The following is a 26,370-nucleotide window of genomic DNA, read 5'->3' as shown; positions in this document are numbered from 1 at the left end:
GTTATTAAAGCCTTCATGGAAGGACTAAAGCGGATCATATGCCAAGAACACCACCGGTACCCTCGTGGAATCTTAATATTGTACTTACACGACTCATGGGCCCACCCTTTGAAACCATACATTCTTGTCAAATCCAATTTTTAACTTGGAAAGTGGCATTTGTAGTGGCTATCACCTCAATACGAAGAGTTAGCGAAATACAGGCTTTCATGATTGAGGAACCCTTTATACAAGTACACAAACATAAAGTGGTTCTCTGCACAAATCCAAAATTTCTACCAAAGGTAATTTCACCGTTTCATTTAAACCAAACAGTGGAACTTCCAGTCTTCTTCCCACAGCCAGACTCAGTAGCAGAAAGAGCACTGCATACGTTAGACATTAAAAGAGCTCTAATGTACTATATAGACAGACCACAACCATATCGGAAAACAAAACAATTGTACCCCATGCTGGTAACCCGATATCCATACAAGGTATAACCAGATGGATAGTTAAATGCATACAGACTTGTTACCTAAAAGCTAAAAGAGAACTACTCATTACACCAAAGGCACACTCCACTAGGAAGAAAGGGGCAACAATGGCCTTTCTAGGTAACATACCAATGACAGAGATTTGTAAGGCAGCCACTTGGTCCACACCTCATACATTTACCAAACACTACTGTGTAGATGTGTTAGCAACACAACAAGCCACAGTAGGACAGGCTGTACTAAGAACATTATTTCAAACAACTTCAACTCCTAGAGGCTGACCACCGCTTTTGGGAGGATTACTGCTTTGTAGTCTATGCACAGCATGTGTATCTGCAGCTACACATGCTATTGAACGGAAAATGTCACTTACCCAGTGTACATCTGTTCGTGGCATGTTCCGCTACAGATTCACATGCGCCCTCCAACCTCCCCGGGAGCCTGTAGCCGCTTAAGTTGCAATTAGAAAACTGTATATATGTAAATAAACATTCCTTTAGACTAAACTATGTACATACATATCTATTCCATTGCATGGACATCTTTACTTTTCTCATTCTACCACTCCTACCTCACCCTCTGCGGAAAAACAATCTAAGATGGAGTCGATGCCCATGCGCAATGGAGGCAAAATAGAGGAGTCACTCTGTCCTGTGACTCGAAAAGACTTCTTCGAAGAAAAACAACTTGTAACACTCCGAGCCCAACACTAGATGGCAGGAACAGTGCACAGCATGTGAATCTGAAGTGGAACATGCCACGAACAGATGTACACTTTATAACCATTCTTCCTTATCTATATATTCTCTATTACCATATTATTTATCACTATGTTACCCTTATCACCAGTTTTTCCTGTTTCCATGTTCTCTTACCATCAGGTTTTTTGTTTCTATATTCTTATAGTGTCTCTTTTATTGCAGTCCTGTAATTGTTGAGATCCCACACTTTGCTTCCCATGGACGTGGTGATCGGGAGCTAGTGGTTTTACGCAGTGAGAATGGCTCCATGTGGAAAGAGCATCGCAATCGCTACGGGCAAAAGTACCTGGACCAGGCCCTAAATGGGATGGATGAAGGTAATTACAGAGGCAGATTTTGCACACCATTCTTACGATGCGGAACAAGTGGAGGTCACAGAAGCCATGTGTAATCATAGGGGAAACCAAGATGCTACTTGGAGCTATAATCTTACCCAACTCTTTGATGGGAATGGAAGTTGTTTGAAGGATGTAAAGAGCACACAATCAATGTAAAGGGGTGTGAATGAAGTGTAGACCATGCTGCACAAGTAAAGATCATAATGTCTCCAGAGCTGTGCCAGGAAGAAAGGGGGAGTGAGGGAGCCATGTAGCTGGTAATAAAGACTATGATATCACTGAAAACCATACTTCTCCTTGAATGTGGCAGTCTGCAGGTCAGCTTTGTTGTTTCTGTTGGTTTGTGCTGTCCTCTCCTGCTGTTCTTATGGGCAGTGCAGTTCTTGGAAGCTTGTAAAGTCCGTGGACGTTGGTAATACCCCTGCATTTATGATATCTCTTACAGCTGCACTATCCTAGATGTCTATGCAGTTCCTTGAGTTGGTGCCTATGGGGGGATGTGAAGTTCTAGGAGGCTGATGCTGTCTTTGGTGGTTGTTTACATATCTGATTCACAAAGCATTTTGTCCTTTAGCGTTTCATTTTCCTGGAAATTGTAGGAGAAACTCACAACAAAGTCAAAGGTATTTGATTGACACAGCATCTTCACAAACAATATTCACTTTACTACAGAGATATAATCATGTGTATCGGTGATTTTGTCTCTCTGCCCACCATTTAAGTCAAATAGTTTGTTTGCAGTTGGACACTGGATTTTCAGTATTGCAGAAACATAGTTCAATTTTGGTAATACATGCAAAAGGAAGATAGCAACCCTGAGCAATGTGCAACATGTTCTCCCCCAGACCACGAGCAATGTAATTTCTAGACTTGTCTGTGTTTTTGCTGAAAAGTCTACAGAACAAATGCCTGTATCTGGCAGAGAAGGTTGGAAAAGAGAGCAGTGCATGTCAGTACCCTAGGAAGAGGCAAACGTATCTTTTATTTCATGGCTCTTTCACTGAATCACTTTCCCACTGAAAGTTAACAGACTAAAACACCCCCTCAATTAATAGAAGAGCCTTTGTGGGGGTCTTGAATGTAAACTATTGTCAGTGATGTAATGTCTTGGCTTTCACACTTCTCCCCACTTCTACAATGCCTATTGTAAAACCCCCATCCCGTAGGGTGCTCTACTGTCTTGTAGCTAGGGTTGCACTGTATAAGTCACATATGCACATTTTCCATTCGAGCAAGATCATTCTCAGTTTTGAGTTGTCAAGTTTTCCCATCAAGACATTCAAGGTTTTGGTAGGAATTGTTTTCTGCACAGTACTTTTCTAGTTTTTTTCATGAATTCATGAATACTTGGACCACCAGTGAAAATGCAGTAGAAGACTGGCAAACCCAGATCTGCCACTATGAAATATCAGACAACTCTATTCTGGTTACATTTGAAGAATATATTAAGAGGGAAATCTTTGGCTGCAGTGCAGCAGACAAAGCCTGCTGCCTTGTTGTGGGATGAGAACCAGATTGTGACACTACGCCCCATGTTAGACACCTGTGGGGACAGAGGCAGCATTTACCCCAGGGCATGTGTGGCACTGCATACTATACAACATCAACATGATCTAGTTGACATCTGGAGACTATGAAACCCGTTGGAGAGAAGATACACATGCTACACCTCTGCCCTAGATTCAGCCTCCAGGCTGGACTACTGGCTGGGCACAAGGGGTGTGACTAGCTAGGTGGTAGACTCATAACAGCTAGCACACACGTACCTGGGCCATTCACCAGTGGCATTGACGCTAAGCCCATCAGGCATGATTAAGACACATAGACAGTGGACGACTGCACTCCACAATGCCGCTAGATAATGCCTTTAAAGAAGAAATTAGGCAAGCTATATTCCATTATTTTCATACAAACACTGGTTCGGTAGACTCATATAGGCCACTTTGGGGGCATTTAAGGCAGTTATCTGGGGGGGAATGCATTGCTAAGGGGCATGGAATACTTAAATCTATTTGGTGCACGGTGGCAGGACCGGAGGCAGCCCTCAAGAACCTACAGGCCTCACAACATACCAGAACACCACTGATACATTGCATGCCATACACACTAAGCTACAAGAATATAGAAATGAGGCAGCTAGGGAAATACAATTCTTTAGTAAATACGATGTGGCATGAATGTACAGTGAGGGAGACAGGCCAGGACACAGGCTGACAAAACTCCTTCGACCCAATCGGACACCCTCAACTGTGGTCTCAATTGAAACAAAGGGCATACTACATATGCAACAGACACTATGATGCTAGAATTAACAAAGTACTACAATAAACTCCACAAGCCCCGGGTCACCCATGAATGATATTGTGGACATTAATCAGTACCTAGAAAGGGCTGCATTAGCATGGGTGAAGGGTGCCAAATGTGAGACTCAATGGGACTTTTTCACAAAGGTAAACTTACTTTTGGTGTAAGTCTACTATTTTTTTGGGGTTATTCATAAATCACGAGTGCAGTATTTTAGCATAGACTGTCCTATCTTTTAATGTGCGGAGTTCACCTCAGTCATAAAGATACTGCACGTAAAACTACACTTGTAGTTTGTGAATAGCAAAAAACATAGTGAACTTACACCAAAAGTATAAGTTTAACTTTGTGAATAAGGCCCTGTGGTCACCAGTCACCATAGAAGAGACCTGCAGCTCTATCAAGACCTTCAAAAATAACAAGCCACCAGGTAGCAACTGCCTCAGTTGTGAGTTCTCTAAACATATATGGAAGAACTGGCACCAGTGCTGCTGAAGGTCATTGAGGAGGCACTGATTATTATATATATAGATGTGCAGTATCAATGTTGACAGATGCTGTAACACAGCCAGGATGTCGCTTTCCTCTGGTGGTGCATAGACCTTGGGTGGTACATGTACCTACCAAAATACTATTAGAGTGCCATCTTTTCTATCATCAAGGAATTCACATAGGAACAAATAAATATTATAGGTACCAAGACAGTTTTAGTATGTGTAATAGTCAAAAACCCTCTTCCCTGCATAGTAAGTGGTGGTCACAGTAGTACTGTAATACAACACAAGGATACAACCAAGAACTATTTGGGCCATCACTGCCAAGGTACAATTCTGTCACAGCAGATAGGATAATGTTTTAGTTATCTCTACTGTGCTGCAAATACTTCACCCAAATATAACATTGTCTGTAAACTCTAGAACAAAGTCATGCTGAAAAATATGTTATTCATATATAACACTGGTCTATAATCTGGTATATGTTACATATTCACAAGTATGCACCCAGCCTTCCAGTTAGCCAAATATAGCAGAACAGTGCTGGTTGCTAGAGGAGAAAGCGCACCAAAATATTCCATGGATGACATTGAACCCTACAGGGTTCTAGGTTGATTGTTGCCATCTCATTTTTAAAAAATGTCTATACTTAGGCTAAAGGGTTGCTTCTTAAAACCTGTGACAACTATGCCACTTTTTGAATCTATAACAGATACGTAGCTGCAGTACCTGTGCTGGAAGTAAGTATTTTGTTTTATTTCTCTTTTACTTGCAGAGCTCGAGAGCCCATCAGAGCTGCAGAAAAAGCGTATCTGCCGCATCATTACTACAGATTTTCCACTCTACTTTGTGGTCATGTCACGGGTCTGTCAGGACAGTGACCTGATTGGTCCAGAGGGAGGCATCCTGAAGAGCCGACTGGTGCCTATGGTGCAAGCCACATTCCCAGAAACAGCAGTTACCAAAAAAGTGAAACTAGCTCTACAGGTAAAACATTATGGCCCTCATTCTGACCTTGGCGGGCGGCGGAGGCCGCCCGCCAAAGTCCCGCCGTCAGGTTACCGTTCCGCGGTCGAAAGACCGCGGCGGTAATTCTGACTTTCCCGCTGGGCTGGCGGGCGGTCGCCTTCAGGCCGCCCGCCAGCCCAGCGGGAAAGAGGCTTCCACGATGAAGCCGGCTCGGAATCGAGCCGGCGGAGTGGAAGCTGTGCGACGGGTGCAGTTGCACCCGTCGCGTATTTCACTGTCTGCACAGCAGACAGTGAAATACATTTAGGGGCCCTCTTACGGGGGCCCCTGCAATGCCCATGCCAGTGGCATGGGCACTGCAGGGGCCCCCAGGGGCCCCGCGACCCCCCCTACCGCCATCCGGATCCCGGCGGTCGGACCGCCGGGATCTGGATGGCGGTAGGGGGGGTCGGAATCCCCTCGGCGGCGCAGCAAGCTGCGCCGCCTTGGAGGATTCAATGGGGCGGCGGTACACTGGCGGGAGCCCGCCAGTGTTGCCGGTCCGACCGCGGCTTTACCGCCGCGGTCGGAATCCCCATTGGAGCACCGCCGGCCTGTCGGCGGTGCTCCCGCGGTCCTCCGCCCTGGCGGTCTTTGACCGCCAGGGTCAGAATGACCGCCTATATGTTTTGAATCAAGGGGCATCTGAGCCAAACGTACCCACTGTCTTGTTTGTGTCCAGGAATGTTGTGTTACTGCATTGAGCTAAATGGCAGGTACTTGTCCCTGAAGTTAACTCCCACTCAACCCAAAGAATAAACACTTGAAGTTTCCAAATTATAACAGAATCCATGGTTAGGTCCTTCAGTATTTTGAAAAATGTTTTTTTTTTTTTTCTTTTTCTGGCATGAAGTTCGTAAGTTCTGCACAAATGCAGAGTGAAGAGCTGAGGCACCCAGGCCGTGTGATCAGAGCCTGCTGTGCATTGTTTACTGCCAAGTCCTGTGCCCAGAGCACCGCCCACAAGGGCAAAAGCCCTACATATCTGGTTTTAGTGGGAAGTGGGCTTATGAAGGGCCAGACATCTTCAACCCTGCTGTGCACATCTGAAGTCCTTGTGCAGGGGGACAAGAAGAGTGCATGGGGCATTATGCCCCAGGCCCAGCAGTTTTTCAGGGCATCACACTTCTATTGCAAAATCAATTTCTACATTTTAAAGCAAGCCTCCTTTTTTATTAATGATAAGGCACCCAAAACACATCCGTACCACTAGATGGTGCCAGAAGTGGAAATTGCCATGTTTCTTTTCCATATAGGAAGCTTCTTTTTATACTTGGAAGCAAGTGTTTCTGCCACATGGCATAAATGGAAGAACTGCAGATAAAATGTTTGAGTTCGGCCCCACAAAAAACTTCTACCAGGCCAGAGTGTTGGCAGTTCGGCCTGGCCATAGGCAAGGGCCTTCAATCAACCCCTGCTGCAGACTGCCAATGGCCTTGTAAAGAGGGGGTTAGGCACCTGGAGGTATATTTATGCCATGATGGTGAAAATATATGTGACCAAATAGCACATTTTAATTGGAATAAGTGTATTAATAAATTAACTTTCATTAATGTATTACTACAGTGATAAGACAAAACTCTTTCTTATTACTAAATTACAGTGTAACTAACATGAGACAAAACAATGCTTATTGACCCACCCAAAAATTCTAGAATCTGTTGAAAGAACACTTGAACTATTCATACATCTTTGTAAAGTGTTCCTATCTCACTGTGCAAAGTTAACCCTCTAAACTCTGGATATTGTTATATACCTTTATTTATAATGACATCACATAACAAAATAGCATGTCATACGCCATACATGGAGATCCATTAATGTCATATGGCATTACTTACCATTGTTTAGGGAGGGTTAGCATGACCCACTTGAGGCTTTGCCTTTTAAGAGTCATGGTCTCTCTCCACACTCAAAATGGTTAAAAATGTATTATTTTACACTCCACGTATTATAGATCTGAAAGAGTCAGTCATAGAGACTTGGTTAAATTGAACTTTCCAGAAGGAATTGTATTTGTTTGGTGTGCTAATGACTTTGGTGCTTTGATCAATGCGTGCAAAATTTGGAGCTGCTTGATGCATTTAGCTAAGGTCCTTCATTTACAATTTTACGCAGATCGGCCAAATGGGCAAAAGATAATTGGGATGATCCAAAAGTAGCATTTCACATTTTGCGACCTATTTTAATTGTAGCTGTCTGCTAGAGCGGCAGAATTTAACTCGTTTGGCATAAATATACAACTTTAATCTGAAAAGACCTTTTTTGTGGTTTGGTGTCAATCATAAAATAGTAATATTTGCTATAGTTGTGTTACAAAAAGGTGTCAGCTGGACTTTGAAGGTTTTTTATTTTATTTCAAGACTGTTTTATTGGGATTTTATACAATAGGAAAACTAAATAAACATTAAAAGATACAATACATTGCTTGGCACCATCAAATCAAGTAGGAACAGTATTTTAGGATAAAGCATGAGGAGTTGGTCCACATTTATAAAAGAAGAGGGTAGACATGAGTGTATTTGTTTGCAATGCTGAGGTGAGGTTAATCAGTGTATGTATTGTGACAGAGCGGTTTTTGATGTTGTGGTGAATGAGAAAGGTACATCAGTTGTAGATGAATGAGACAGAGTAAACGAGAGGAGATGAGAGAAAAGAAGAAGAAGGTGATGTGGTGAAAAGTAGGGAGTACATAGGGGACGGGGGTGGGTAGGGAGAGGAGGGGGCAGGAGAGTGGAGAGAGGAGGGTGAGGTTGGGAGAATGAGTGAGTGAATGCATGAATGATCGAGTGATCAGATGATCGTGGTTACACAGACGAGTGAGACATAAAGTTGTCTAGTTTGCACCAGAGTTTACCATTCTTCAGTTATATGTTTAGTGAGTTACAGGTAGTTCTCGTGAATTGGACCCTTTCCCACAACGTATGTGGGGATAGTTTGGATGAGTCTTTCTATTGATTGAGGATAACTTTAAGGCCAGTTGTGATTTTGCATGGGAAAGAGTCCTCTTTTTTTAATGCCTGTTTGATGTCAGTGGGGAGGATGCCAGGTATAATGGAAGCTAAATTAGGAGTCCACTTTGTATGAAGTATTTGACATATTGTATTACTGATGTGCCGCCAGAACTTTTCGGTGGAGGTTCACTGCATTAGCATGTGTTTTAAGTCTCCTATTTCCTTCTCACAGCTCCAGCATGTGTCGGAGGATCGGAGGCCTAGTTTATAGTTTGGCCGGAGTCCAGTGGGCCATATTGGCAATCCAGTAACTGCTTCAAACTAGTGATGGAGTTATTATGTTGTAAGGGAGGTTACTTCAGTTAGACAGCCATTCCGGTGAGACTTTTGGAATGTTGTTGGTTTATTTAGTGAGGTTTTTGTGGGGGATAGGAGGGAGTCAGTTTGGAAGCTAGGTGACCACCTTTAGTAAATCTTTCTAATGTGTTGGGTAGGTCAGAGAGGGTTGGAGGTTTATGTTTGGCTATAAGTGATTTTATTTTAAGGAAATGGTAAAAGTCTAGGTCGTTTAGGTCACATTTGTCTTTAATTTGAGAGAATGGTATGGGTTCTGAGGGAGTGCCGGTATCTCTCACCTGTAGAATAACTTTTCCTGCCCATTTCTCTATATACACGTTCTCCCTTCTAATTTTAAGTTTTCCTTGTGCCATAACGAGGCTAAACATGAGTGTTTAATTCTGTTGGTAGTTTGTTGTTAATTTTTCTGAGAGTCTGTGCTGGAGAGAATGTTTATAAAGTGGTGTGTTTTCATTTTTTTGACAGTTAGAAATGAAGTGAGGGATCAGGGATTAGCGAGGGCAATTTAAATAGCAAGCCAGGGTGGCTTGGGGTTGGTGGTGGTTAGGAGCCTGTTTCGCTAGGAAGGCATGTTGGTATCTCCGGTAGTCAGGGAAGTTTAGGCCACCAAGCTTTTTTTTTAGGAAGTCTCAGTTTCTTTAGGGCAATTCTGGGTTTTTTAAACTTCCAGAGGAATTCTGTAAGTAATGTGTCTATTTTAGTAAAAAAAGGTGTCTGAGAGGATATGGGGGACATGCTGATTAAAAAGTTAATGAGGGGGCTAATCATCATTTTGATAGATTCTATTCTACGCGACCAAGTAATGAACTTGGATGACCATATGCCTAAGCTATCTTTGATATTATCTAGCGTCTTTTTCTCGTTGAGATCTATGGAGTCTTCAAGGTTATGGGTGAACCATATACTCAGGTATTTTATCTTATCTGGGCCCATTTGAGTCCATAGGGGCTGATGTGTGAGCTGTTGCAGTACACATTGAGAGGAAGAACCTATGTCTTTTCCTTGTTGAGGCAGTGACTGACCCTAACATCTTAGAGTAGTCGCTGATGATGGATATGATGTGCTGCAAGGCTGAGTCTGCCTGCGGGGGTAAAAGAAGAATGTCATCCACATAGGTGTAGGCGGATAGTTTTTGTGGGCCTGATGAGAAAGGGATAATAGGAATAAATGGATTTTCTCTGTTTAATGTAAGTAGGCGTTCTAGCATTAGTAGAAATAGTAGGGAGAGAGAGGGCATCCTTGTCTGGTTCCTTGTTGGAGATAAAAGGGATTAGACAACTTTTCATTGATGTTTAATCTAGCTTTCGGTTCTTTGTATAGAGCAAGGATCATTTTTGATAGATCTTTACATATATTTTGTAGTCTTGTTTATGAGGGATATGTGTCGATAGTTCTTAGGATTGGATGGGTATTTACCTTCTTTGGGTATAACAATTATGGTTGCCTGGCGGCAGAGTCCTCACCGGAGCCAGTGAAAAATAAATGGGCGAATAAGTCTTCTAAGGGCGTGATTAGGGAGGTAACCCAAATTTGATAGTTTGACGCTGGGAAGACGTCTGGGCCCGGAGCCTTCCTGGCTTTCATTGTTTTGATCGCGTTTATGATTTCTTTGTGAGAATTCAGTTGTTCTAAAGATTCTGTTGTTGATTCATCTATCTTAGATACATTAATATTGTTGCGGCAGTTTAGGCATATGCCAGAAGATGTGTTATTACTTTTGGAGTAATAAGTATGGCAATATTTTTCAAAGGTATTTAGGATGTCCTTCTCGTTTGTCGACGTGACACCATGTTCATTGGTTATAGCGGTTATTCTGGTCTTCTGAAGGGTCTTTTTCAAATAAGACGCAAGTATTTTGCCTGCTTTATAATGTCCACAGAAATTTATGCCTTTGTATTTTTGGACTATTAGGTGGGCTTTGTTACTCAGAATCCAGAATCTTGTTGTACTCATACTTGAGTTTAATTGGATCGTTTAACTGAGTTTTGACTTTGGTGCTTTGGAGATCTTTCTCTAATGCATTTATTTTTAGTTCTAGTTGGTCTGAGGTTTTGTTGTATAGTTTGTTTTTCTTTTACATAAATTTAATCGTGTGCCCACGGATAGTGCTTTCAGTGTGTCCCAGATGATTTCTGCATTTGGACCAGAAGACCTATGAGTTCTATGTATTCATTGATCTCTTGTTTGATTATTTCCTTAAAGAAGGGTTCCTCTGTGAGGAGGTCGTTCATTCACCATGTTTTTGTTCCTAATGTTTTGCAAGTGATATTGTAGAGTAATGAAATACAAGCATGCTCTGAGACTAGGATTGGTTCAATAGTTGGGGAAGAGGTGGCTGGGATGTGAGTTTCGTCAATTAAGATATAATCAATGCAAGAGAATGTACTGTGCGGTTGGGAGAAACATTTGTGATCTTTCCCTGTGGGATTGAACAGTCTCCATATATCTTTAAGTTTAAGAGAAATGCACATGTTTAGCATTTGTTTATGGGATTTGTTGGGTTTAAATTGACTTGCAGGTTTCCTGTTCAGGGTGGCATCCCAGGGTAAATTGAAATCTTCTCCTAGAATCATTCTGCAGTTGGGAGGTAAAGATGAGAGTTTTTGTATTGAGATTAATCCAAAAGGTAGGGTTGTCGGTATTAAGGGCAAAGATGTTCATGACTATAATTTCAGTGTTGTCCCTCTGTGATTAGAAAGAAGCCATTTGCCTTGGGGTCTGGTTCTGAGGACAGGATAGTGAGGCCAGAGGCTTTTGAGATAAGGGTGATCAGCCCATTTTTTTGTTTGTGGGAGTGCATGATAAGTTACTAACCCATGTTTTTTAGGAAGATTGCCTCTGTTGTGGCCACCTTGGTTTCTTGAAGGAGGATGAGGGCTTCCTTAAGTTTTTGTGTATAATTTAGGATTTTCTGTCATTTGGTTGGGTGATGTAGACCTTTAACATTAATGGAGAGTATTTTTATGCTCTGCATTTTTGTGGGAGGTGAGTCTTCTTGGCGATGTAACCAGCTAAATGCCAGTTATTGTTTGCCAGGGATATGGAAGCAGGAGGGGGTGGGCGGGTAGGTCTGGAGGGATGGCATGGGTAAGGGGAAACAGAATGGGTGAAATAGAAAGGGGGATGGGGTAGAGAGGAGGAAAAGGAGATAGTAGAGTAGCACAGGACAGGAGGAAAGATATGAAAGGTAAAAAGAAACTGGAGAAGAAAATGACAGGATAGTGATTGATTAAATATTTGTGATGACAATCTAGATACCATGGAGAGGTATCCGACAAAATGTAACAGAGGAGAAGAGTGGTCAAGCCTAGGTCCAGAGTGCAGTCTTGCCGGTCCCTGTATAGAATGGGGTGTGTATTAAGAGTCACTGCAGTGTCTAGTTATGGTATGTTTACCTATATTGTATGCTGGTTGGAGTGCCTGGTGTTGTTTCCATAAGTGGTGCCTAGTGAGTTAGTTGACATTTAGAGGGAGTGTGTAATAATGTGTGTTCTGTTGTTTATATTAATGTATTTGCAGGTTTATTAGTTGTAGTATATATAGAAAGTGCAATATTTGTAGTTAGCAAGGTGGCTGTTTGTGGCATGGGTGTAAGCTAGTGATTTGTGTCATTATTTCTGCTGAGTTACGTTTTAATATCAACAGCTAGGGTTGTGAAAAATGGTACCCAATGTATTTCATAAATATGGAGTACAATACACAGTTTAACATAATATCAATATACTGCCAAGGTAGAGCAAACAGAGTTTCAACGAGTTATCAGTAAGGTGCCTACCTAGAACCAACATATTATCAACCTAGTACCAGCATAATGTTCACATAGTGCCAGCATATTCTCAACATAGATTGAACACATATCGAAGTGAGTTGGTCAGGTGAACCCAGGTTACTGTATTGCAGATAGTGTGGGCAAACATTACTGATTTTTGCATTGTCCAACCTGTGGGTGAAAACGAGGTTTTGATAACAATTGGACAACAGCTAAGTACCCATTGGATGGCACTAGATGTGTATGATATTATTATCAACGTGAGGCTGGTTTCAGTATTCATTTTTGTCAATATGAGATTTGATAAATCTAAATTATGTTGAAAGTGAAAAGATAAAACATTGCAATAAATCCGTCATCAGGATGAAGGCAATTATAAAACATCCAATTTAACCAGAGCAGGTTGAAGGTCATTATAGAGATACAGTACCAATCATTGAAGAAGAAAAAAGAAATCTTAACATTCGTTAGGGTTAACAGTAGGTTCTTAGGTTTATTGTTAGGTTATTAGTAGTTTAGTAGGTGCTAGTTAGTTTAGTTAAGGTTTTGCAGATTGCTGACCACTTTATTTATTCGGTCTCGGTTTGAAGAAGTGGAAGCAACTCAAACAAATATTTTGTCCTCTTATAGTTATTATGGGAGAATGAGCTTGTACCCCCGTGTGTCGATCCCATGGGTCGATCAGAGTTCTGCAGGGTTATGGGAAGAACGTGAATTGGGTTTTGTTTAGACAGTTTGTGGGCAGCCTTGATTATTGTATGTTACTAAATGAGTAGAAAGTTAGTAGGACGTGTTAACCATTCCTTCCAAGTTTTTAAAAGTCATTTTCAGGTTTTAGATTTCCACAACAGAGGAGTCCAGTTCTTTAGGGGCTTCATAAATGATGGTTTGGCTATTGTAAGTTGTTTTTATTCGTGCAAGACCAATAAACAAACATTGTATTGACAGATCTTTCAGAGTTTCCCTTTGGAAAAGGAATGCCTTTCGTTTCTTGACAGTGTCTTCAGAGTAATCTTGAGAGATCTCAATGGAGGTGCCTTGCCACTTAATTCTCTTTATTTTCTTCATCTGTGAGAGGATGTCTTCAGTATGAGAGTAGCGAAGGGGTCTGAAAACGAGGGCTCTTGGAGCTTTGCTGTTTGCAGGCTTATGTGTGGGCACTATGTGTGCTTGGGCTATTTCAAAGTCCTTGTCTAAGTTTAAATTGAGTACTTGGGGGATTCGTTTTTCAATGATGATTGCACAGGAAGGAGCTCGTTTTTTGCTACCTTCAGGAAGTCTAAAAATGTGCAAATTGCCCCTTCTAATTCTGTCTTCAAGTTCGGCGATGTTCCTTTCCAGTCGAGCCAGTCTTTCGAAGAGTTGTGTCTGTGGTCTTCCAGGAGGTTTATCGTGATTATATTTCAGAGACTCTGCCGCCCAGTTGTATCATTTCTTGTTTCAAAGATGCAATGTCACTCTGTACAGTTTCTGTGGTGGATTTTGTCGATTTAGCGAGCATGTTTAGCATGTCGAGTTTCTGCATAATTAGGTCAAGAGTTGCTGAGTTCTCAGATTTAGATTTTATAGGGGAGTTTGGGACCGGAGGTCATGCTTCTGCCTCTTTTGTGCTGGTTTGGTGTCTTTCAGAACTACCTTAGCTTCTTTGGGGTCGTGCAGTTTGGAGTTCTGAATTTTGAGAGCAGACCTTACTGTATACCTCACTTTGGGTGTACCTGGTGGGATTTTTGTTGTCCTTGAGGTGTTTGACGGAGGCACTGAATGTTGGGCGGTAGGGTGAGGTGCAGAAGTCTGTATCCTTTCTGGGTTAGTAACAGTAAAATAATTGTTTATGGTGCCGCAATGCAGATTGTTGATTAGTAAGGAGCAGCACTTTGGAGTGTAAGGGGTTATTCTCAGCCCCCTCCTGTCTGCAATTTGGTTTGTTGTTGAGGTGGAGAAATTCAGGATCCCAATGTGTGTAGTTTAGATGTGAGAATGTTCTGGAGCATGCTTTAGAGAGAGCTGTAATAAATGGAGGTGGCCATCTTAGGGTCAGGAATAGGATGGGAGGGCCTGTGCTATACTTGCTCTGGTCGGTAGGTTAGTTTAGTATATTATAGGTTCCTACCCTTATAGAGTGTTGTAGAGTAGTGCCACTAAGTGCTCACCTCTAGGGGTAGGATGTTTTAGTAGTGACGCTGGGGTAGTCGAGTAGAGATTCATCCCAGTGGAGTCCTGGTGTAGGCCATCTTAGGGTCAGGCTTTGTGAGGCAGCTTCTGGAGCCCTTGGTTATAAGAGGTATTCCTCTCAAAGTTTTTTCGCCAAAAGTGGGGCGCTGAAAGCACCACACCTTCTTATATACTGGGCACTGTTTAAAGTGTCCGTGGAGGCGATGGATCAGCAGAGCGGGCCGTTTTTGTCCCTCGGCACGGCAGAGCTCTCTGATTAGGTGGCCATTTTCCTCAGGCGGTAGCCCCCTCCTCCCCAAACTGGGCTTTGAAGGGTTAATCTCAATTATTTGTTTAGACAATTTATGAATAGTGCACAAATCCAAATCTGAGAAGGATCCATGGATACAAGTTTTAGTAAATATTCAAATATTATGGGACAAGTTAGTATGTTTACTGTCTGCCATTTCAGTATCCACTGATCCAAATGAATCTGCAGACCTGAGTGCTCTGATTGCCTGAATGTCACTGAAACATCCAGTTGCAGCCAGCAGTATGCAGTGGGAGGAACCTGTGGCTACCCTGGAATCCTGCCTGACAGAAAAAAAACATAAGGCATAAGGGAACTGGGGAACATCCTCATAGTCCAGAAACATATTGGGGGATTACTGAAGGAATGCTGTACTCAAAAATTTTTACAAATGTATTTTGTGTCACAGGTTCCTTAGATAAAAAAGGAACCCTTGAATTGTAGCAGAGGTTAGTTGAGCAGTTGATGGATCCACGAATATTTGTGGATCCAGCATGATACAAAATAGTAGCATGAGCAGCACAAAGATGACTATAACTTGATCTTTGTCATCATGTGTTCAAACATGACCAGTGCACTACGGGGAACTTTTGGTTGCCTTTCTTACGATGGCAAATTTCGGTGGGAACCATAACATCCTTTTAAATTAATTATTTTAAAGGAATATTCCTTTTTTGTGTCATGCTAGTTTCTCTTCTAATTAAAGCACTGTAACTTCAAATTAACGTTTTCTTCTGTGATTTTCCAGTGTATTTTGGTCTCTCCAAGAACAAGGCTGCAGTTGGATAGTCTATATCTCCCTAGGATTAGGAGGTGTAGATTCTGATTCAGGGAATCTAAATGGGCAGCTTCTGAAGGGTGTTGTTGCAAGGGAGAAAAGCCAAAGGATGGTCTTCTAAACAACTTCAAATGGAACTAACAAAATAAGCCTGTTCCGCCCAAAGAACTGAAACTAAGACACTGCTCTTATATGTTTTCTGTAGGCCCAGCCTGTACCTGATGATCTGGTCTCAAAGTTACTTGGTAATCAAGCCACTTTTAGCCCTATTGTCACTGTTGAGCCAAGGCGAAGAAAATTTCACCGACCCATAGGGCTTCGTATTCCACTGCCACCATCTTGGAAAGACAATCCACGGGATAGTGGAGAAGGAGACACAACAAGCCTTCGTCTGCTGTGCAGCGTTATTGGTAAGAGAAAATAACAGGTGTGCCAAATCAACTGTTTTAACCTATCATTAAAACATTCTCTGGCCCACTGATACCCCCATGTGGTGACACATTTTTTAACCCCATCCTTGAACCACCATCAATCCCATTCACTGATCCTCAATTAACCCAATCATTGAACCGTAATTAACCTGATCCTACGACTCCTTGCTAGTCCCTCTAAATCACTGTTAAAACTCTCCTCTGAGCCATCCCTAATCACTTCCAGTGACCCACTGTTTATCAAGTACTTTGTTCTTAATCCCACCCACTGACACATTATTAATTGATTTTTACATTCATCAGTAATAATCCCATCCTCCGGTCTTTCTTTGACCCCATATTATAACCCATTCTTATTCCCATCTGCTGAAACTTTTCTGGAAGAACAATCCCACCTCTGACCAATTTATAACTCCTTTTTACCCATCATTAATCTGTTCATCTGACCATTTTTTTAACCTCACATTCTTACCCATTCATAACCCCTTCTGTCAAACATCACTAATCCTATTTTCTGGCACATTGCTAATCCTATCGTTTACCTAAATGCTAAACCTGTCTTTTGTCAATCATTCTCAAACTCATAATTAGTTCCATTCTATAATCCATTATAATCCAATTTTTTTAATCAATTATTTGAGCCATTCCTAAATCCATTGTCTAGGCCATACTTTTAAAGCCATTGTTTATCCCTTCATCTCATTTATGGTTAATTCCATCAATTAACCCATCAATGACACCAGGCTTTCATTCTGCAATGTCAGTCCTTCTTTCCATTAAAACTCTGCCACTGTATATATTTCTATCACTCCCTTCCTTCTCCACACTTGCCTTAATTTAGAGTTAGGTAGTAATAAAAACACAAAGCTCTTAATTAGGATGTAAATTCCAAATCTGAAGGAGAATTGGCTGCAGAATTATCACTTCCATGCTATCTATTTAGGAGATGAAATTCCACCAGTGGAATCTTTTCACATTCAGCCTCTCTTCCTCAAACTAGATATGCTTCCCTTACAACTCAAATTTAAACCAGACGCTGTCTTTGAAGTACTGTCTTAGTCATCCATCCACTTTGTAACTCTATTTATTAGCCTGTCTTAATATCGCATCTTTCACATTTGCATTAGCTCTTGCTATCAATGTCTTTATTATTCACTCTCTTCATTTGTTGCTGCCTTATTTGGATTATTTGCCTTTGCCATTTGTTTATAACTCTGTCACACACTCTATTAGTAATTGAATAAGTTACCTCTTTTGATTTGTTTCAGGTGGTACAGCCCAGGCACAATGGGAAGATATAACTGGAACAACCAAGCTTGTGTATGCCAATGAGTGTGCAAGCTTTACCACCAATGTGTCTGCCAGGTGAGCACAAACAAGCCCACAAACAATCTGGATTGCATGCACACATTGATAAGCGCTGTGCAATCTTCAATCAGTAGGTGATTAAGCTGGTCTAGCCACAAACTAAATACGGGCTAAAGATCACAGAGCTCCTAATGACAGATGTGGCGTTATCTCTATATGAGACAGTTTCTGGTTCTAGTTTTGTGTGTACTAAAGCCAATGTGTGGATTTAGTTGCAGATAGGATGATATTCAAGAGGTCTCTGGTTCTAGTTCAAGGTGGATCACGTTCTGTTTCTTGATTCTCTGATTCTAGTCCTCAAAAATGTTTTTTTTTACAACTTTATTTATATGTTTTGTAAGTGCAAGGGCACATTACATACAACAGTCAATAATATACATAAATTGTCTAGGCAGACATTAGCCAACAATCTAAGGAACCACCCAAACTATAGTTATTAACACCCATTCTCATATTCAATCTCTGTTGTAGAATACGTTACCCCGACGTTGGCTATTCACAACAACATTGGTTGTAGGAAGAACCCACATTCCACATTCCTGCTTTGAATGGACACCAAACCTCCACAAATCTGTTCATTCTGTCATTGAGCAGGGCAGTATCATTCCATGTCATAGATATGCCATACTTTTGTCCACCTTAGTGATCATGGAGGAGAGGTTTGTGATTTCCACATATGGACCATTCTTAGTTGTGCAGCCAGTAGATGTGTTATCAATTTGCTTATTTATGTGGCCAGTGGGTAAATGCTATTGTCTCTCTGAGTTGCTTAATAGGATTATAACTGGATTTAGTGGAAGATCAAGCTTTGTTTTTAATTTCTGCAGTATTTCACTCTAGCACCGCTGTATGTTTCTACAATTCCTCCAAAACAGTTTGGAAGTACCAAACATTTTGCTGAGGCTTGCTATGTAAAAAAACATCTCATGCTGACGTCATAGCATTACTTTGTGCTGCGTGTCAAAAGGATGATGTTTTTGCCCTAACCCATATGTTGGACCTTTTTTCCTCCAATACTACTGTTCTGAATTGGTTTCCCAAGCCATTAGATTAGAGTGTTTCCTGGTAAGGCATACAGCATTGATCTGTGTATATAGCAACAAAATCCTCCCTTTCGTTCCAAGTTGGGAAAATAGCAAGTCTAACAGTGTTTTCTCCCTACCTGTTGCTTCCTTATTCAGTTTTTTGCCTAAGCAATGTATCAATTGTGTGATGCAGAATTTGTCAGCTCTGCGCAGTTAAAACTTTTATATGCACATCTCTTTGTAGAGGAGTTCCCTCTTAGAGAATATCTCTTCTAATGTAGGTAATTCAGAACTAAAGAGATTTCTGTATCAAAGAGGGTCGCTGGTTGTAGTTCTTAATTTGACGCTGTACAGACAGTCTTCTGTTCTAGATTCTGGATGGAATATTGTTTGTATTTCTGTTTCCTGCTCTAGACCTCTGTGAGATAAATCATTTTGGATAATGTCTTGAATAAAAATTAAGTATATTTCATGTTTCTGCATACTACAATCTTCCTTTATAATCATAAAAAGTAGAAAATTGCCACCTGTGGGCCTGGAATCCCATCACACATTTACAACATGTGAAGAAAATCAAAACCAGACTTTTTAAATGCAGAAATATAAATATGACCGCGTAAGACAAAATGCTTGCTTTTCCAATTAGAGAGAAAACCATATGTAAAACTACATAGAACTTTGCTGGGGAAAAGTTGGGAAAAGCATATACACATGAAGAAAAACACAGCCAGGTATGCAGCATGCACAAAGAAATCGGAAATGAATATTTCTCCTTTTAGAAGCTAGCAACTTCCATATTCCATCAGACTTCAAACTTGCTCCATATCTCGCTCTGTTTTCTACTCATATGAAAAGATTCTCAGAGCTCTATTAGGGTTTTGGAGACGATTTTCTCTCAGCTGTTTTGAATTTTCAGTTTCACCTAACATCTTTGGCTCATTTGGGTGTTTTCCATGTTTTTTTAATGAACATTTCTAGGTTTTGCCAGTTTTTGATACAACTACACCACCTTTCCTTTGGTGTTTGTAAGGTACCCCTACTGTGAAAGGAAGAACACCACTAATGATTTACTCAGTGCATGTGGTTTGCCTCCACCTTTGAATATGAATTTTGTCTGATAACATTTTGAAGAACATTAAATGGGCCAGAAATCGATCTATGGTGTTGTCAGTACACCATCCAACAAATTTGCCCGATCTGGCTGCATAGACTGTTTCGGTGAAGTTTCTTCAAGGGCATAAGATAACATCAACCACTTCAGGAAGTAGGGAAAAAATTAGTTTAGCTCGCTCAATCCTAAGGCATGCAGGTGGAGGCTCAGGAGGCTCTTGTGTTGAAGCTGTCCCACTTTGAGAAAAGGTCTCCCCTGTGAGAGAGATGGAACGGGAGAAACAGGGAAAGGTGATTGATCTCAGCATACCACACCCTTAGCGGCCGGTCGAGGGCAATTAGTTAGGATTACCTATGCCTGGACAAGGCAAATCTTTCTCGGAACACGAGAAATAAAGGATAAGGGAGAAAATGCATAATGAAGAAGAAATTGGTCCCCCAATGCTCCCTGTTGAGGAACTGGAGTGAACAGAATTGTGGGCAGTAAGTGTTCCCTTGAGTGGCAAATTAGTCTATCTAAGGATTCCCCCATAGCTGGAAGAAGCCTGGAAGACTTCTGAGTGAAGATGCTGTTCTTGGTTGGCAAAATGATGCCAGATAAGACAGTCTGCTCAAACATTGAGCACTCCAGCCAGGTGATTTGCTGCTAAGAAGTGCTGGTGATCCTGAGACCAGGATCAGAGCCGCAGAGGTTCTTGGAAGAAAAGGTACAGCACCACTCCCCCTTTTCATTGATGTACCACATTGCAGACAGTGAAAAGCAGTGAGGGGCTGTGCCAGGGGGCCCCTTGACTCCCCTTCCCGCCAGCCTTTCCATGGCGGTTCCTACCGCCATGGACAGGCTGGCGGGAAGGGGACTTGTAAGCAGCGCTGCCCTGGCGGATTAAAAGTGACGGTACGACCGTGGCGGGAAACCGCCGGTCCCAATGGTGCGACCACGGCGGATCCCCGAGTTTGTACCACCAGCCTGTTGGCGGTACAACCTCCAAAACAGCCCTGGCAGTCTTTGTCCGCCAGGGTTGTAATGAGGGCCATAGCCTGTAACTCCAAAAGACTGATATGCAGTGTCTGTTCTTCTGGAGACCAGAGGCCTATGATCTCCTTCGTCCAGATGAGCTTCCCATCCTGGAGTAGCAGTCTTCCTGATCACTGTTGTCACCAGAGGGGTAAGGTGAAATAGTTTTTCATGCTTAAGGTTGCTGCTCACACTTCACTATTTTATGTCGGCTGCACTGTCCCTGGAGATTTTGTTAAAGCTTTGGAGATCTCCTTTGTGATGGAATCACTACCTGTGGAAGCACCACTGCAGGGCCCTCATGTGCCAGTGTTCATTGGTTACCAACAGAATGCAGGAGGCTAGCAGACCAAGCTGACGAAAGACCGTCAGGACTAGAATGTTCACTTAATTCTGAAATATTGGAATCCTAGACTAAATATCATTGAATCCTCTGAGGAGGAAAGAAGGTTTGACTCAGTGTGGTGTCCAGTACTGCTAATTATCCACCTTAGATTGGCTAGAACAACTGCTATCACCTTTGTGAAGCTTCAAGGAGCAGAAGTAGGGCCCAACAAAAGGACTTCAAACTGGTACTGCACTTATCCAGCCGTGAAGCGAAGATACTTCCTGTGCGACTGCAGGATAGGAATGTGGGGATAGTCATCGTAAAAAGTCAACAGAAATCACCCAGTCTTCTGCTTGCAGCACAAGCAGAACCTGAGTTAGAAACAGAATTTTGAATGTTACTTTCTTAAGTAACCAGTTCAGTACCCTGTGGTCTAGGACTGGGCATAGACCTCTGTCCTTTTTGGGACTATGAAATACTGGGAGTGGAACCCATGACCCGTTCCTGCTCTGAAACCAACTCCACTGTGCCCTTCAAAAGTGAGATTTGAGGGTTGAATTTTCAGCTAAAGGACCAACAAATGGTCCGGTATGAGTGCATCTGGATGGGGATGGTTGGGAGGGGTGTTTGTTGAAAGGGTGGGGCATACCTCCTTTCCACAATCTGCAAGACCCAAAGGTCAAAGGTGATGGTCCTCAAAGCTTGTGGAAAGGAGGATACCCATCCTCCAGCTGGCTGGGTGTGTTTAGACAAGATGGAACTAGGGCTGCTCTCCTGGTGTGGCTGGGGAACAAGAAGGAGTGTGAGTTCACCATTTGCCTCATCCTCCATGATGTTAGTGGAGGGGGTTCATGTGCTGTTGTCATTATTGGTCGTTATACTCTTGACAGCCCTGAAGGAGAAGTCCTTGCTGTCCTTGAATCTCTCCAATGCATAATCAACTTTTACACCAAAGAGGCGAGAGCCGTTAAACTGGAGATCCATCAGAGTAGTTTGCATATCCTGTGAAAAAGAGAGAATGCCGCAGCCTGGCACTGCAACTTGGGTAGAAAGATGTCTCCATGGCCCTTGCAACTGAATTAGCTGTGTCCAAGCCAGATTGGATGACCTGCAACTTGACCATTCCCTATCAGCTGAGCAAAGTGGGGATGAAGATCATCTGACAGGTTAGGTTAGGAATGATTGCCTGCACCAAGTCCAGTAGAACATGAACGTATCTGCCAAGGAGACAGTTGGCAATAATGGATTTGGCGTCCATACTTCGCACAGAAACCATCAGCACATTTCTCCATATTTTTGACTCTGTCAGATGGTTTAGTGAAAAGGCTCTGGGGTGTCAGCTCTGAGGAGCAAAAAGCCTTCACTACTCGGAGGAGAGAAAGGTGTGATCTCCAGGAGCTGCCTCATATGTGCGAACAGTGGTTCTTGAAACTGATGTTGAAGTTGTCAATTGCTGTCATATCGCTAATATCGTTAGAGCCTCATTAAAAGGAAGTAATGGTTCAGACATGTAGGAGGCTTAGTGCAGGGCCTCAGAGAGGTTATTGGACTTTATTTCTGTGGACCGGACTTGCAGGAACATGTCTGCTGCTTACCGTATGACCGAATAAAAGGGGCTCACCTCAGGTGGTGGAAGGCCAGAAAGAGAGAGAATATCCAACTCAAGGAAAGTATTAAGCTCACTTTCATCTTTTAGGCTTGCAAAATCTTGGTCCGAAGGGGACAGCTAGCCTCTAACGTCATCTGCTCTGGGGTTGTCATGAGGGACTGCTTCTCCAAAAAAGCATTAGCCTCTCTTCTGGAATGATGAAGTCGTAGGTTTATCAGAGCCAGTGACTTTGGCTGTGGCACCAGTGTAGTCAAAGATAGTGGTTACAGCTGAGGAGGCGTCAACTGTGGAACTGGTGGACCGAGTTTCAGCACTGGTGACATTGCTACAGTACCAAAAACGCTGATTGCAGTACTGGATAGTTATTGGGTGCCGCAGGGAGTATGCTTTTGCAGAACTGTGCCTTGGGACAACAGAACATCAAACTGCAGGGGCTGTGCCATTTCTGCCAAATCAGTACTGTCGTACCAAAATACCTGACTAGCTTACAGTGCCTTACTTGCCCTCCTAAACTTAAAGAGTGACAAGTAATTGTGGCAACCCAAAAGACACAGCACTGTAGCACCCTCTCTGAACGAACAGCAGAAAACAGGTCAGTCTTTTCATACATTACCTCAGTCATACATATCCATAGCACCAGTAAAAAAGACACAATGAAAGTACATAATATATCTATTGCAACTAACATAATATATTTTGAAGCAAATTAGATGCGGTTACAATACTGGCAATAATTATGAAAATCAGAATAGCAGTTAGAAAACTATAACACAAATAGTGCTACCATAATGGAAATCTAGTGCCCTGAGCCTACCCTGTTATTGTACGTGCAGGAAGGCTTATTATTATTATTTATGATCTCTGGGAGTGGAGAACCCCATACCTCTGTTTGCGTAGTCAAGTGGTCCTCATAGGAAAGTGTGAACCCAGTTTACACAGGCTCTGTTCCCCAGATGTGTCAGCTTTGCTGGAATCCCCCTCTCTAAAAATAAACACTGCAGGACCTAATTTATAGCGTTAGCTTGATACAGTGAAGAGCTACTGTGTTATGTCTATAGAAGCCTGAGACCGATTGCCTTGTGCCCACTGGGCAGTCGTAGAATGTACAGACAGAATCCCAGGAAAGTGGCTTCACAGCAAGTGAAATTACGGTGTGCTTTAAAACAATGGCACAAAAGAAAAAATGTGCAATGTACAACAATACAAGGCAAAGACATTGTGATTTTCAGAGAGCTAAAAAATGAGTCATAACTACAGTGAGGCCAGACATAGGGCTCATGACATGGGTTCCCACGCTGATGGGGAAGAACTTGGGATATTCAATGGCAGTGAAGTCGTCCTCAGCATTTATTATGTTGGCAGGGGTTTTGACGGAGTCTGGGTCGGGTTTCACCATGATGCTGGAAGCAATGACAGAAAAAGTGTGGGGGGTGCCAAATAGCAGGGCGTTGGTTTTCTTCCAAACGGGAAGGCTAAAGGACCCATGGGGCCGGCTTGCGCTCCAAAAGGGAACATGGATCTTCTGAAGATGTTGAACATTTGTAGGAAGTTGGCTCTGTATATTCTATCTCAAAGTGAGAGATACACTTCACAGAGTCCAAGGGTTCCACTTAGAAGTTGACAATGGCAGAATTAGATAATACTTATGCTCTATTTTGTGGTAGTGTGGTCGAGCAGTAGGCTTATTAGAGGGTAGTGTGAAGTATTTGTTGTACACACACAGGAAATAAATGAGAACACACACTCAAAGACAACTCCAGGCCAATAGGTTTTTATATAGAAAAATATTATTTTCTTAATTTATTTTAGAACCACAAGATTCAGAATTCAAATAAATACATAAATTGTAAGGTACTTGGCATAGGTAAATATGGAACTTTGAATTAAAACAGTAATGTACACAGTTTTGGAAAAAAATGGCAAATAGCTATTTTAAAAGGGGACACAGTGCAAAAATCAGCAGTTCCTGGGGGAGGTAAGTAATGGTTAGTTTTTCAGGTAAGTGAAGCACTTATAAGTTCAGTCTCTGGGACGTAGGCAGCCCATCGTTGGGGGTTCAAGTTAACCCCAAACACCCAGCACTAGCAACACAGGGCCGGTCAGGTGCAGAGGTCAAAGTAGGGCCCAAGTAGCATAGGCGCCTATAGAGACCAGGAGTGCCCCGGTTCCAGTCTGCAAGCAGGTAAGTACCTGGGTCCTTGGGGAGCAGACCAGAGGGTTTTTGTAGAGCACTGGGGGGGTCACAAACAGGCACACAAAATACAACCTCAGCGGCACAGGGGCGGCTGGGTGCAGTGTGTGAAGTAGGTGTCGGGTTTTAAGTAGAAATCAATGGAGAGACCCAGGGGTCACTCTGGCGATGCAGGCAGGGCACAGGGGGGCTTCTCGGGCCAGCCACTAATTGGGCCAGGATGAGGGCCACCTGCTGGTCATTCCTGCACCGGTAGTTAGTTTCTCTCGGGCTTGGGGGTTGCAGATGCAGTGCTTCTTCCAGGCGTCAGGTTCCTTTGTTACCGGGCAGTCGCGGTCAGGGGGAGCCTCTAGATCCTCCCTGCAGGCATTGCTGTGGGGGTGCAGGGAGGTCGTCTCAGGGTGTCCACGTCGTTGGAGTCACCTGGGGGTCCTCTCTGCAGTGTTGGTTCTTCTGGACACGAGCCGGGAGCGTCGGGTGCAGAGTGTTGGGGACTTAGGCTTCCGGAGTGAGGCTGGAGTCCCTTTAAAGATGGTTTCTTTGTTGCTGTTTAGACAGAGCCGCTGTCCACTGGATTTTCTTTGTCCTTTGGGTGCAGGTCAGTTCTCTGAGTCTTCAGAGGTCACTGGTCCTGCTGGATGCGACGCTGTGCAGGTTCTTGGAGTCTGGAGACAGGCCGGTAGGGCTGGGCCCAAGTCAGTTGTCGTCTCCGTCGTCTCTGTGGGGCTTTTCAGGTCAGCAGTCCTTCTTGTTGTAGGTCATCAGGAATTTGATTTCCTGGGTTCAGGGTTTCCCCTAAATACTCAATTTAGGGGTGTGTTTAGGTCTGGGGGCAGTAGCCAATGGCTACTGTCCTTGAGGGTGGCTACACCCCCTCTTTGTGCCTCCTCCCTGTGGGGAGGGGGGCACATCCCTAATCCTACAAAGCAAGATGGAGGATTTCCTAAGGCAGGGGTAACCTCAGCTCAGGACACCTTAGGGGCAGTCCTGGCTGGAGGGTGACTCCTCCTTGTTTTTCTCACTATCTCCTCCAGACTTGCTGCCAAAGGCGGGGGCTGTGTCCGGGGGCGGGCTTCTCCACTAGCTGGAGTGCCATGGGGCTCTGTAACACCAGGCTTGAGCCTCTGAGGCTCAACCCCAGGTGTTACAGTTCCTGCAGTGGGAGGTGTGAAGCACCTCCACTCAGTAAAGGCTTTGTTCCTGGCCACAGAGTGACAACGGCACTCACTCCATGTGGCCGGAAAGCTGTCTGGATGTGGCACGCTGTCAGAAACTGGTCAGCCTAGCACTAGTAGTTGGACTGGTATACAGGGGGCATCTCTAAGATGCCCTCTGTGTGTATTTCTCAATAAATCCCAAACTGGCATCAGTGTGGATTTATTGTGTTGAGAAATTTGATTCCAAACTTCCCAGTATTCAGTGTAGCCATTATGGAACTGTGGAGTTCGTATTTGACAAACTACGAGACCATATACTCTTTATGGCTACCCCGCACTAACAATGTCTAAGAATTGGCTTAGCCACTGTAGAGGCATAGTGCTCATGCAACTATGCCCTCACCTGTGGTATAGTCCACCCTGCCTTGGGGCTGTA

At 43.0% G+C, this 26,370-nt stretch overlaps 1 protein-coding gene across 5 annotated transcripts in view; it reads left to right on the top strand.

Annotated features, from left to right (window-relative positions):
- Window positions 1-26,370, top strand: part of ANK1 (ankyrin 1) — an 869,955-nt gene that overhangs the window by 345,062 nt on the left and 498,523 nt on the right. For all 5 annotated transcript variants that reach the window (XM_069214086.1, XM_069214083.1, XM_069214082.1 and 2 more), the window contains 4 exons: window positions 1,400-1,554; window positions 5,149-5,360; window positions 15,906-16,110; window positions 17,400-17,496. In XM_069214086.1, coding sequence (XP_069070187.1) covers window positions 1,400-1,554; window positions 5,149-5,360; window positions 15,906-16,110; window positions 17,400-17,496 — 669 coding nt within the window. The remainder of the gene's footprint in view (window positions 1-1,399; window positions 1,555-5,148; window positions 5,361-15,905; window positions 16,111-17,399; window positions 17,497-26,370) is intronic.

Source organism: Pleurodeles waltl, chromosome 11 (assembly GCF_031143425.1).
Source record: "Pleurodeles waltl isolate 20211129_DDA chromosome 11, aPleWal1.hap1.20221129, whole genome shotgun sequence".
Classification (NCBI taxonomy): domain Eukaryota; kingdom Metazoa; phylum Chordata; class Amphibia; order Caudata; family Salamandridae; genus Pleurodeles; species Pleurodeles waltl.
This window is presented reverse-complemented; position numbering and strand designations above follow the sequence as displayed.